Source organism: Pagrus major, chromosome 22 (assembly GCF_040436345.1).
Source record: "Pagrus major chromosome 22, Pma_NU_1.0".
Lineage (NCBI taxonomy): Eukaryota > Metazoa > Chordata > Actinopteri > Spariformes > Sparidae > Pagrus > Pagrus major.
In genome coordinates this window covers 11,189,748-11,203,466 of record NC_133236.1, presented here as the reverse complement: position 1 = coordinate 11,203,466, position 13,719 = coordinate 11,189,748, and the positions used below count along the sequence as shown (strand labels likewise).

The following is a 13,719-nucleotide window of genomic DNA, read 5'->3' as shown; positions in this document are numbered from 1 at the left end:
CTGGAAGCAGCGGGAAACTATGCCTCCTAATCCCTGTAGTGCAGCCACTTCCTACGACTTCAGTGCAGATTAAACATGTTACATACGGGATGTTAATTTTATAAAGGTCCCAGAAAGTGAAGAGAGATTTTCTTAACCAGTGATTATTGTTTTATTGAAATGTTGTTCGTCCCTCAATTTCGTTTGGAAAAGCCTCCTGTTCAGAGTGTAATTGCAGTTTCTTCAGCGATATTTGGTCGGACCGGCTCCGTTTAATCACACTTTTATCAGCTCTGTCAATCATTTGGGGAAAAAATCAGTGGTTCACCTGCTCTCTGAAGTGTGTTCTTTCATTTTCTGGAGGCGTTTCTTCATCAGAAGTCATACGACGTTGATATGCTGGGTTTCAGTGTGTTTCACCATGTATCACCCATAGATACAGCTGGCAACACAGTCTGGCCCCAAAGCAAGATTCAGTGACGTAATGACCCTTCATTCTTTTTAAGGTTCTTTGCATTAACACGGCCGACCTTAATTTCTGTCTCTCAGACAGTTTGTGATCCAGTGTACTTCACCTCATTAACACTGTGATTTTCATAGGGTGTGTCTGGAACACCGTTGACAATAACACAAGGCTACTGCGGTTCCACTGCTCTGATCACATGAAGGTGACTTCATAAATCAGCTTACAATTTGTCACGCTGTAGTGCTGCTGCCATTGAGGGTCCTGAGTCACGAGCTTGTGTCTGAGATCCACAGTCTGCAGTCATTTAGAGGTGAAGAGTTGAGTGTTTAAAAGCTAACTTTCAAGTCCTAAATCCAGGTAGGAAGAAGAATTTCGGGGAAGCAGAATCAAAATGCAGCGTCAAATATGTGTGTGCCTCTAAAGAAACACTGCAGACAGAACTCTTAAATGTGTGATTTTCAGTCATTTCACAGTCCCTTGAGTCTCCCGCAGCCTTTCTGGCTGTCAGCTAACATGGTTTTCTCCTCCAGGACGACAAGAAGTTCTACCAGCTGGAACTCGTCAACAGGGAGACCAACTTCAACAAAGTGTTCAACGCCAGTCCTAACGTAGGAGTTATCAACCCGCTCATCAAGGTAGGCCCCGATATCCTGTAACACACCACACACAGGGGCACTCTGATCAGCCTGCCGCTTTGTTCTACTACATAGCAAAGATGATATCCACTGCATCTCATTTCATATCCGTCAGTGCTGATCGATCAGAAGAACAATCAGTGCCGAAGTTTTAAAAAGGTACGATTGCATTGCAACAGCCATAAATCATGGCCGCAGTAATTTTCAAACATTACTCTAATTGCTGTTAAGGAATGAGACCATTTTGTGCCGACTGTCAGCCTCCACCAGAGCGTTTCAGGTTGAACCGAGCAGGAAATCTGCTGCCATGACAAAAAAAAAGGAAAGTTTTGTGTTTTATTGCAAAAGACAGGATTATGATGTTCCAGCGAAAAAGAGCTAAAACTTTCACTGCAATGTCGGGCCGATGGAAAAATCAATTTTTACAAGTTTATTCTTTTTAGTACAAACAAAGTTGCCAAGGACAGTGAAAGAGGACAGGAAACAGCACAGTTAATGGGAAATATGGTGTGTTTTGCTTCTTTTTCTCTGGTATGAAATGGAGGCTGACAGTTGTACAAGGTCTCATTTCTTTACAACAATTAAACCAAAGTGTCACAGTTCAAAAAGTTATCGAACAGTCAAGCATCACCACAATACAACATTAATACTGTTAATATTGTTGAATTGAAATAACCTTCAACTTTTATGAAAAGGATCCACAGTATACAGATACACAATACTGTTGCAATCTCAAATCTACTGAACATGAACAACAGGATCTATTAATTTACTTTTAATGAAAGAGTTACTGTGTCCCATTTCATCTCAAACCTAAAGGGATACAAGTGCTTTTTTAGTTAAAATTGCATTAATTTGAAGTGTAAAAAGCTTTAAAAGGCCCTGAAAACATATTTAAATAGGCAACAGATTACTTAAACATGATATATTTGTATGTGTTAACATTTAAGTTTATACAAAGTTAAACTTAACAAATGTCCTAAACTTGACTCAACTCACAAACTAATGATTGACATTGTGCTGTCAAAATGACCAAACAACCTCGCAACTGGAGGTATGTCTGTTGGTGACAACACAAGGAGCTTACATACGTGACGTCAAGTATGTTACGAAGTTAAAGGTCCACTTCGTAAGATCTTTGATTTTTGAGTCTCATTCCCAACTCTTCAAATATTACGCTCTGGTATGGCGACCGACCCGACCTTTGATCCCAAGGCTTCAGTATTTGACAATTTGGGAAAGAGACTCAAATATCAATTTTCTTACAAAGTGGACCTTTAATGTTGTAGAATAGTTGTGGAAAGGTTAAGGCGCCCAAACTACTTGGTTAAGTCTCGAGAAAGATCACGGTTCTGGTTAAAATAAGTACATTTCTTACATATTTACATAAGTTAAGTCATCAGAAGTATGAAAATACCAGGAAGGAAAGAAAAACAGATGCAGACCTTTGTCGATGAGGTTGAGGAAGTCATTTTGGTTCGGTTTAAAATATCTACGTCACTCGTGTAACTTCAGTTACGAACTGACCTCATTGGGTACTCATGAGTTAAAATAACTCAGCTTTGTCTTTCACACTGGATACAAACAGTGTTCTCCTGGGTGAACGTTTGATGCAACCATCTTACTCCATCCTCCTCAATTTGCAAACTTTGTTACTTTATACTTCTTCTGCCTGACTTCCTCCTCTGCTGCTGTAATGATTACTGTGGCCACTAGAGGTCGCCGGCTAATATAAACTTAAATATGGGCCTGTATTTCCCTCGGGGATCAATAAAGTATTTCTGATAAAGTATTTCTGATTCTGATTCTGTATCTGATATGGGCTTTTTTAACTTAAACCATGACTTCTTTCTCTTTCCCACCATTTTTAAATATAAAAACGAAGCTAGCATGTTTAAACCACTGCAATCTTTGGCATACTAATTAGGTTTGGCCCTGGAACACTGCCACAACCATAGCTCCACAACTGTCGCCACATTTTGATTCAAATGTTGCTTAATCCTGATTGGTGCATGGAAGGATGTGACATCACATTTAATTAAACGACAAAAGCTGTTCTGGCGTTGGCAGAAAACTGTGTGGTCCTGTCGGATCCCTTTGCTCATAATAAGAAGCAATTTGAGAAAATATGTTTTCAGGGTCTTTAAAGTTCTTTGTGCTCCTGAAAAACATATTTCATCTCTCACAGTGTGTCTGAGTTGAATGGTCCCCTCTGCATGATCAGTATATAACTGTTGACATCATGTCTCAGGTTCTATAACTTCCAGTATTTATGTTTCCTGCTGTTACATGTATTTATTCCACATATCTGTATATGTGTCGTGTGTTCACCGTGTGCTGGTTTTTATTTATGTGTTTGTGCGTCTAAATCTGCGAGTGATTCTTCCTCCCGATTCGATTGTTCTTCCTGACTTTTTCTCCAGCTTTCCTTTGCTTTCCAAGCCATTTGTTAGTGTGAGATGTTTTCTGCTCTGACACATCTCTCTTCATCTGAACTTCCATTCTGCTCAGAGCGACTGATGCTTTCAGACTGAGACTGATTGATGCCAGTCTTCAGATTGATCCATTCACTCTGCTTCGATCAACATTCAAATGATCAAGTTAGCACGCTGCTCTCTTCCTGTCTCTCACTGGATGGACCTCTAGGGCTCTGCCTGTCCTCCATTTTCCCTCTTTTTCCTCCATTTCCTCTTATCTTTTATTATGATTTTGTTTCAAACTTCCCTTTTTTGCTCCTTTTTTGACCCCCATGCCCCTCCTTTTCTTTTTTGTCTGTAGCAAAAGAGAAAGAATGAGAAAACAGCAGCCAGCAGATTCAGCAGCTCTTCTAATGTCAGGGCTATGGAGGCATCGGGTATGGGCGTGGGCGTGGCAGGTTCGGGAAGTGGGCAGCCCCCACAACCCCCACCACCGCCCCCAGCCCAGCCCAGCCGCCTAGAGCCCCTCCCCAACTCCCCCCTCCACCACCTTGAACTCAACTCCAACAAACCTCTTCCCCCGCCGACCCCTCCCACCGAACCCAAGAAATTCATGAGGTGAGACCTTTTCAGCCCCGACGGGCAGCAGCTGGTCAATCCACGCATCAATCATCCAATCACAGACTTGGGTTTAATTGGAAAATCCTGCTGGTTAATGAGGGTTAAAGCACTTTTACTGATTTGACTCGTAGCCTTAGTCAAACCTTGAATGTAGAAACTGTATTTTAGGCTGAGTGTTCTCTCACAGAAGCCTGAAAATAACAACAAAACCTACCAGAACTCTCTGTTGTTTCTGGCTTTGAAAAGAAACTCCTCAGTGGGACGGTAACTGATGTTTTACATTTTCATCCCTTCCTGCCAAGTGGGCCCTTTCATAAAGCATAAGTAGCATGAAATCATTGTCATCACGAGCTGCAGAGGGTAAAATAACAGCTTTCAGACACTCTAATGTGTTGTATTCGAGCGCTAGTCCCCACCTACCTTAGTTACTATTGCTGCTACGCCTGTCAAGCTCCCTGTCCTCGCACAAGACACATGTACTTTACAATGATAACGGTGGCAGATTTGCCATTTAGTTTTGATTCATTTGAGCTAGTGTTAGACAAAAGCAGCTTCCAGTCTGTTCAAGCTTAAAAAACACCTGTCGCTAGCTTAGTTTATCAGCTGTAGCTACCTAGCTTTATAAGCTAACTTTAGTTGGTCGTCTCTGGCTGTGTTTTTAGTGTTTCCAGCTGACAAGTTTTAAAACAAAACCTGTAAAGGGGTCTTAAATATGCACTTGATTAATACTGTGCTAAAAGACTGGGGCTAAAGCTGCATGTCTGAGGCAAAAGTTAGCATCATCACCAGCTTGATTCTTTGTTGCAGATGCAGAAATAGTTAGTGAGAGATGACTGTGTTTTCATTCCAAAGTAGCCCCATTTACTTGCTAAGTTTACACACTCGGAAAAGCAATACAGAGGTTATTGTTATGCTTTATTGTTCGCATTTCCAAGCAGTTTCACTAGTGTCTTTGATTACCATAAAAAATCTTAGGAAACGATTTAGCTGTGGCTGCTGGAGTGTAACCTTCCTAATACAGAGCAAGACAGAGCTGCTAACATTAGCTTAAACTCTGAATAGTAACGTTAGCATCCAGACCACCATCCACATAGTGGGAAAATACCATACAGTGGATGTACTATTCATGAATAATGTTAGAGTAACTTGTTACCTCATAAAAAAATGTAGTATGAAATGGCCTTGGAAGTAATGCTATGGTAGTATGCGCGTTAGCTGGATATGCTAACATTTGCATATATGTGGTATTACTCCACTTAATTATCTCATTTACACTTGCTAAGCTTGACACCTCGTTTCCACATAGCACTTTGTACGTATGCGAGTCAGCCGCAGATCTATCCGTTCCAGTGGTAACCTCAGTGATCTTGGTTCTATTTGTGAAACTCCTGTTTTTTTCGGTCAGGAATTTGCCCCGACGACATTGAAACCTTTGCGGTAGATTCTGGACAAACTGTATGCACTGTGCCACAGGGCATTGATTGACGAATGCTAATACAGCTCTATTCATACACTTTTTGTGAAGAGCGAGACGTTCGACAATAAATTTAGCTAATACTGGTTACATGCTAGCTGTGTAACATGAATAAGTTAGAGTGCATGCACAGTGGTTCTGACAACTTTAACAAAATGTTTCACAAAACAGGCTACACACCTGGCAGGCTAACCTCCTCACTTATTTGTCACCCACTTTTGTCTCGATTGTGCTCCAAAGCGCATATAAAAACTGGGAAATTTAGTTTCTCTCTCATGCTTGCGGTGGCATTTAAAAGAAATTTGTGAAGAAATCCATTTACGCATACGAAACAAAACTGTGTGGAAACAGGGCGATAATTTGGGATAAAACAGACTGGTAGTCTCCTATCAGGCGCTGAGGTTTATATCACAAAATGGCTGATCCTCGTTAGATAAAGTACATGGCTGCATTTCCCTGCAGCACATTTCAACTGAGAGACATCAGCAGCATCTCAGGTGTTTCAATAAAAGAAATTGACATTACAAACAGAACATCAACACAAGAGTCCCATATGTGACTGAAGCTTCAAAGAATGGCCTTGGAATGCAAAAGGGGCATGTTTTTATTTATTTCCATTTTGTCCTTTCCATGTGTCCGTCCGTCTGTGAACAGTGTGCATGCTGACAGGTTTCCATTTTCTGTTCAGGAAGTTATTCAACTTGCTGTTAATATCTGTTGTGGCTCTTTGTTGTGCATTGTGTCATTTTATGGTTCGTCATTACTCATCTAATTTCCAGCATGTTGCTCACGCTGCACTTTTTCTACTCAACTCGAAATGGGATTGACTATTTTTGTACACCAAATAAATAAACTATTATGTGAATTTATAATGAAGTAGATATTGTCTTTTGCTATCGTGGACTGTCCCCTCTGTGTGTGGTGGTGTCTTATTTTGAAAACCGCTTTACTTCTCAGCTCTGTGGTCCAATAATCGTCCTCTTGTTTCTTGATATTGGCTGTGATTGGTGGCTGTGGTGTGAATTTATTATGATTATAAATTATGTAACATGCTTTTCACATGAATACATGCAGTTTGTGTATCGCATGCCAGGAAATGTGTTTTTTACGGCTCTGTTATTGAAGTTTCTAGCATGTGTGAGCGTGTGTGTGTGTGTGAGTGAGCATGTTTCTATGCTGCATGTTCTGCTGCCATCTATGTAAAGACCGAGATGTGGTGGCTGCTTTGCTAAAGCTTGGAACAAACCTCTTATGATGGGACCTACATCTTACTGTTATAAAATGCACACACACACAGAGAAACACGCTCACAACAGAGCCGAGCATTGACAGTATGAGGTCAGATATCGTTGATCTGCTTTGAAATGTTTTCAGACTCCATTAAACGATTGGCCCATCCTCTCCACGCACACTCTTTGTTCTTGACAAACATTTGTAACTCGACTGATCCCTCTGCCCCGACATTAACCTGCTCCCAACACACTGATGAGCAATTTGTTCAGCTGACCCCTTTAAATTATTTGGTCCTCAAAGTAGTTTTATCTTGAAGCAAAAACAAACCTCATCAAAGTGGACTTTCAACATTAATCAGAACAGGAATATAACAATTGATTCTGAATACTAAACAATGAGCCAAACAGCAGTGAGCAGAGTTAATTAACAGTTTTCTCTAAAGTAAAAAAAAGGTTCCCACCCAGAAAGGATGCTGTACACCAACTACAGACTGGTGCTTTAGCAAAACTCCTGCAGTAGATTTAAAGAATGTATTCTAATATTACCTTCCCCTACTGTATTTTTTTCTATTAATGATGTGAATGTAAATTATAAATACACTAACTTAATGTGAGTAAGTCAAGGTTTTTGCCTGGGACATACGCAAATATCCTGACACTGATTATAAAGCTAACTTTAGCTGGTACTTATTGCCCTCTGAGGACCAATGAGAACATGGTTAAAGCTAAACGTTTATAAATTAGATAGGATGATGTAAAGTGTAAAGTAAAGGTCATGCTACAGACTGGTAGATACTAAATTTAATCAAAAAGAAAAAATATCTATATAAAAATTAAATGCAGCTAAAAAGTGTTCCACATCTGTATAATTCAGGGAATCAGACCACAAAAAAATTTGAAAGTGCAGCGTTAAAGGAGATCATCCCAAAGGAGACTGTAGATCATCCTCTTGGTCATCTGGTCAACTATTATTGGCACCTTTAGAGGGTTTGGTTTGAGCTCCATGTAAACATTAGTTTCAGGAAATGAGAACTTGTTATGTACTTGTTACTAAATAACAGTTAGTCATTCCTTTTTGTCATCAAGGATAATGTTAACTTCTAAACTGTATTGATAGTAATGTTGTATCATTAAAAGGAAGAAAAACTAAGAATTAAAAGGTCTTCTGGTAAATATCAGACATGTTGGAGAGTCTATATTTGACTTACAGCAGCTGGCAGGCTGAGCACCAGCAGGGGAACAGGTGACAAAGAAAACAAACTTGCACTGCAGCTTACATGTAATGAAGGCTTGTTGTTAGTGGTACTGAAGAGTAGAGACACCAGCATCTAACTGGACTGAAGGGCAGTTTGCTGGTACATTCACATGCTGTTAAATGTGCTACATCATATTAGCCATCTGGCCTGCAAACTGACATGAGCAGTGAAATTTTCTCTGTTTAATGTTTGTTCAAGAAGTTACGAAAAGCTAATGTTGGTTGTTGTTCAGAGCTAAGTGTGACCATTTGTTCTGCCTATAATACAACAATTGCATTATTGCTTTATGCAGGATTTGATTGGCTATATAAAAATAAGGTCTCCATCCATTATTTTTGGGAGTTGGAAGTGACCATGTTTGGATAAGAGATTGGAGTTTGGAGGATATCCTGATAGACCTGTTAATCACAAGGTAGCGACGCCACAAAACAAACCCTGCTTTATCGTCTATTTTGCTCTACTTTACTCAATTGAGACCATAAACTCATGAGGAGACTGTTAACTCAGGTCATGAATCAAATGAGAAGTAGGGTCAGTTTCTCATAAGCTTACATACAATCGGACTTCGCTTTGAAACCAGTAGTCACCCCCTGCTGGCTGTGCAAAGAATGTGGTTTAAGGCCCTTCAGCGTTGGTTTCACTTTTCAAACCAGGATGATCCGTCCATATTTTATACAGTCCATGGTGTCGACAGAAGACAGTGTCCCATACAATTAATGCTAGATTGTTATTGTAGATAATATCATATACAACAGTTTTATTTTTGCACAGAATATAATACAAAAATAACATATTTATGTGTCTAGTAGAACAAAAACATGTTGTTCCTTTCCTGATCCTGATGGGACTGTTGGGCCCGGCAGACATTTGTTGCCTGATGACAGCGGAGTAAGCTTTTGAGTGTTTGGGCTTTGCTTTTCAATCAGAAACAGACTTATAAGATTTCTAGCTGGCCCCCGAGATCTCATCACAATCTGTAAAGAGTTAGCCACATCATTACCTTCCCTCCTCTGATTCTGTCCTTCCTTCTTCATCTTTCTTATCGTCTTGCGTCTCCTCTGACCTTGATTCTTCATCACATCCTCTGCCAATCTCTTTTCATGTCCTCTCCGTCACATTTCAATCCCATATCGCTCAGTTCATCCAGCATCTCTGATCACATTTTCTTTTCCTCTCGCTTCCCATTGCCAGTCAACAAAATCGTCCTTTTCTGTACATCAGCTATCTTAAAATGATATCCAACAATCATACTTAATGAGGTAAATATAGCTTTTTACAACAACTTAATGCCCATACATAGACCATATAAATTCTCCTTTTACCTGCTAATAATCTTTCTGTATCTTAAATGTTTCCCATAGAGAAATCCATAGGATATAATCAGTTTTTTTATAAATATAAACACTTTTCCTTTTGCTGTTGTCACAGCCCATCTTCTCCTCATGGATCAATAAAGTTTCAACTTATCCTTCGAACACTTCCTGTAATTGGCGACATTGAAAGACAGAAAAAATACCCACAAATGATCATGGAGGGAGATTTCACTGGTGTTATTTTATGATGAATAAAAAGCTACAGTTATATAGCAGTACTGTGCTAGAGTGTTTGTTTAATATGGGAATGTTGAATGCGAATAACTGTAAATATCCCAATTAATATTTCATAAACTTAAAACAGAATCCTTGTGACCGTGTGCAGTATAAACTTGATTTATCAGGCTGCACGAAATAAAAGCCCTTTGGGAAGAAGTCGACTTCTTCTAGCATAGAAAACAACGAAAATACGACCCTCGAAGTTTAAACATTACCCCGGGGTCAAGAGACTGTTTATTTAAGAAGTAGCCAATTAAGAGAGCAGACAAGGCTCCAATAGGTGTTTGTTTTGATCAGCCTAATTAGTTCAAACTTTGGGGAACTACATGTTTCCCCCTGAGGACATGAGGCAGGAAGAAGGTACAGCCTCATGTGGTCAAACAGACAACGCCAATGATCGGCATCCACCTGTAAAAACAAATAACTCTCAGCAGTTTATGAGGGTTGATAGAGGTTTGAAAAGTCCGATACGGATCACGCAGAGTTTCTTCGTCATGCTAAAACATTGACATCCTAACATGTTTCCAGGCGAAACACATGTAAAGTGTAAATGCAAAGCTGTGTCCGGATTCTACACTTGAAAGTTGTCAAAACAAATATCTTAACTCTTCAAACTGTTCTCAAGCTTTCAGCCACATCTCAAGGTCATCCTCAGCTTAACTCCATATGCTGAAAAAGACAGATCTAGTTAGTGGATCAAGAGAAAATTATTTTAAATTCTTTATGCCAGCATGCATATTAAAAATGTAAGTTTCCAGCTACTCATAGCTTAAAAAATAAAAAGTTAACCGTATTAAAGATTATATCTGGTGATCAAATCCCACGAAAAGACCAAAATCAACCTTGTGTTAGTCCATTAATACTTCCTGACCCTCCTACTCTATCTCTGGCTCTCGGCCCGTTGGTATCTGATGAAGACAAATATAGTTCCTTTTAATTAAAAAAAAAAAAGACTAATATCCTCAACCAGCTTTTCACTTTAGTTTTTACCAAACTCACTCAAACAGGAGGAAATAGTGTTTTCGTTGGGCACTATTTTCAGCAGCGGATTAATTAACTCAAACACAATAGTAACAACAATTCCCATGTTTAAAACAACAGCATACATTTCCATTTGCATAACATAATGAGATACAAAAAATATAAAGAAGATCTGGCTGATTCATCTTCAACACTACAGTGTAAGAAGTTCACATACATGAATTTCCTGTACTGTACACGTGTTGCATCACTTTTCACTCCCAAAAAACTGCACAGTTTGTTGTTTTCCTGTAAACTAACTGCAAAAACAGCTTGTTAGGACAATTAGTGTTTGTATACAGCTGGTATGTAGGAGGGAATTCTCTGCTCTGCTCTGATCACTGGATCTTAACAATGGCTTTGCTGCCCCCATGTGGACAGAATTGTGAATTACACCCCCATACAGATCTTATAAAAAGGTTTAGATTATTAATATTATTACATAAAATGCAGCTCAAAGTGCTTTGCAGACACACTAGAAACAAAACAATAGAAAAAGATCAATACATTCATAAAAAAGGAATCAAATATCCACTAAAAAGGCAGATTCATAAAAGAGACAGTTACTAAGCGCCTTTCTGAATAAGTAGGTCTTAAGTTTTAAAGAAAAATCCATTGGTTTTCATATAATCTGATGGTTGTATTGCTGTTCTGTGTCAGGCTCGATAAATCAAATCCAAACATAAATTGATTTTTTGCAATGCAGCAAAACTGCAGCTCACTTCTGTTTGACTCAGTGAAAAAATTAAAGCTTAAGCACAAACAGAGAAGAGGACGGTAGCAAAGTAGAGCAAAAGACCAACTTTACGGACATTGCTCCCACCATTCAGTCATGTGTAGCACAGCACTGAGTGAACCTCTGGCTTCTTCCCTGACTTGTCTTTTCTCTGTCTTTTGTTTTCATTTTCCTCGTGGCGATTTTTGCATCTGCAGCCCTCCTGAAACAAAGACTGACTCCACCATCGACTCCCCGGACGCCCAGCGCCAGGAGTGGTTCGCTCAATACTTTTCCTTTTGATTGACAACAAACCTGCAAACACAAGGATTCAGCATGTCAACCAAACTTGAGAAAAAAAAAACTGAGATAAAAAAACACAGAAAAAAAGAGAAAAAATGTTAAAACTATTTGTTATTTATTGTCATTGATCGGTTTGGGGATCAGCTCACTTTAGACTCAGTCAGCTGGAAGTCTAATTCATGGTTTGAGGATTAATTGTCATTGATCTGTCAGTGAAACGCACAGAGCTCGATGTCCTTCATCCTCGCTTTGGTGAAAATGTAAAGATGACCCACTTCCTGTCGTTGGCTGAGGTGAAAGTGATTGGATCCTGACCGTCAGACGTCATCACTCTGATCTGATTTGATTGTTTGATTCTCTCTGATTGTTTCACTGTGGATGAGTTTCTCTCTTAGTACAGTGACAATGATCATCAGTCTGTTCGATGTTTCTTTGATTTCTTTACTTCCTGACTTATTTTGCAGTTTCATGGAACTAGAAAAAAAAATTGAGTGGTGCATTATCATGCTGCTAATTGCCATCGTTGGACTCCAGTAAGAAATATATATATAAAGAAATATACGGTAGGTTATTGTGCTCTCTCTGTACGTGGGCCCACTGCATACAGCATCTTAGACTAGGAGCGCTGATCTACGACCAGTTCGCCTCCTCATTAACGGTGACATTTCCACGGACCTGATCCTAGATCAGTCACACTTCTCTGATATGCTCCATGAACATAGGCTCTGGTTTTAGGACGGCACCATCATGGCGAGTTTGTTACAGCTGCATAGAAGTTTCAGCAGATTTTGGTAGAATATTAAAACCTGTTTGTATGGTTGTCTGTCTCAACACAGATATAATGATGTCTCACCAATTTTAAAAACAAAAATAGCATATTTTATATTTATATTATAATGTGTATGCTTAATAAATAATTATTGTGACATTTACTTGTGTTTGTTTGTCATTTATTTGAATGAATAAGTGGTTCACACTGTTTAGTGTTGCTGTATTTTAAGAGATGCAACATCATGGAAGTTCATCAGTGACTGAGATATTGAGCTGCAGCACATTTTGAGGCAGAAAAGGTTTAAAATGTTTAAGTTGTGGTTTGTTTGAATTCTTTTGCTATTTTTTTTACAGAATGTGAAGAGAATGTGTATCAACAGGCTTCATCAGGATAGTTTTTGTATTTTAGAAAAATTTTAAAAAGCTGATTCATCACATAACAACAACAACAGCTACATTAATATTAATATAAGCTTCATTTGTGACAATTTAAAATAACCATCATTAATAAATGTCAAATTTAAAGTAAATTCAACTTTAATTAATATTGTAAAGTCAGATAACCTTTACAATCTTACTTTACAATATTAATAATCAGCAAACTTCAATATAAACATCAGGTGCAACTTCAAAATGGCCATCCAAATAATGATCAAAGGTGAACTACAATAAACAATTGCTTAATAAATGGTTAATAAAGCATGAAATTAATTGTTAATAGTGAAATAACTAATGTTTAATCAACTTTAAAATTACCATTTTGAATAACGGTCTTTTAAAGTGTAACATAATAATAATAATGATGATGATAATAATATTCACTTTTTTGTGTGTTTCACGTGAAAACAGACCTGGCATGAATATAAAAACAAGAACAGAATGCCATAATTAATAGAAAAATAAGATAGAACATAAAATACAAACATTACACTGGGAAAATAAACACAGAAATGTAATATTTACAAATAATTGTGATAAAGAAGCAGGGTTATGTCAGGGTGACACAGTAACTCTTGACCGCTGCATTCAAAAATAATTGTCCACACACACCCTGGTCGTTCTCAAATCTGAACTTGCAGTCTGTTAAAACTTGTACTTGATGAATTAATTTGACATTCATGAACTTCCACACACCCTCAACCTTTGGTGTTTTAACCGAGTTAAAACCACTCTCAAAAGAACACAACACCACATTACAGACAGAACACATTCCCAAATGATAACAGTGAGTAAATCTC

At 38.5% G+C, this 13,719-nt stretch overlaps 1 protein-coding gene across 1 annotated transcript in view; it reads left to right on the top strand.

Annotated features, from left to right (window-relative positions):
• Positions 1-11,710, top strand: part of fam184ab (family with sequence similarity 184 member Ab) — a 94,387-nt gene extending 82,677 nt beyond the window's left edge. The window contains exons 18-20 of the mRNA XM_073493225.1: positions 976-1,080; positions 3,859-4,115; positions 11,626-11,710. Coding sequence (XP_073349326.1) covers positions 976-1,080; positions 3,859-4,115; positions 11,626-11,710 — 447 coding nt within the window. The remainder of the gene's footprint in view (positions 1-975; positions 1,081-3,858; positions 4,116-11,625) is intronic.
• Positions 11,711-13,719: the final 2,009 nt, after the last annotated feature.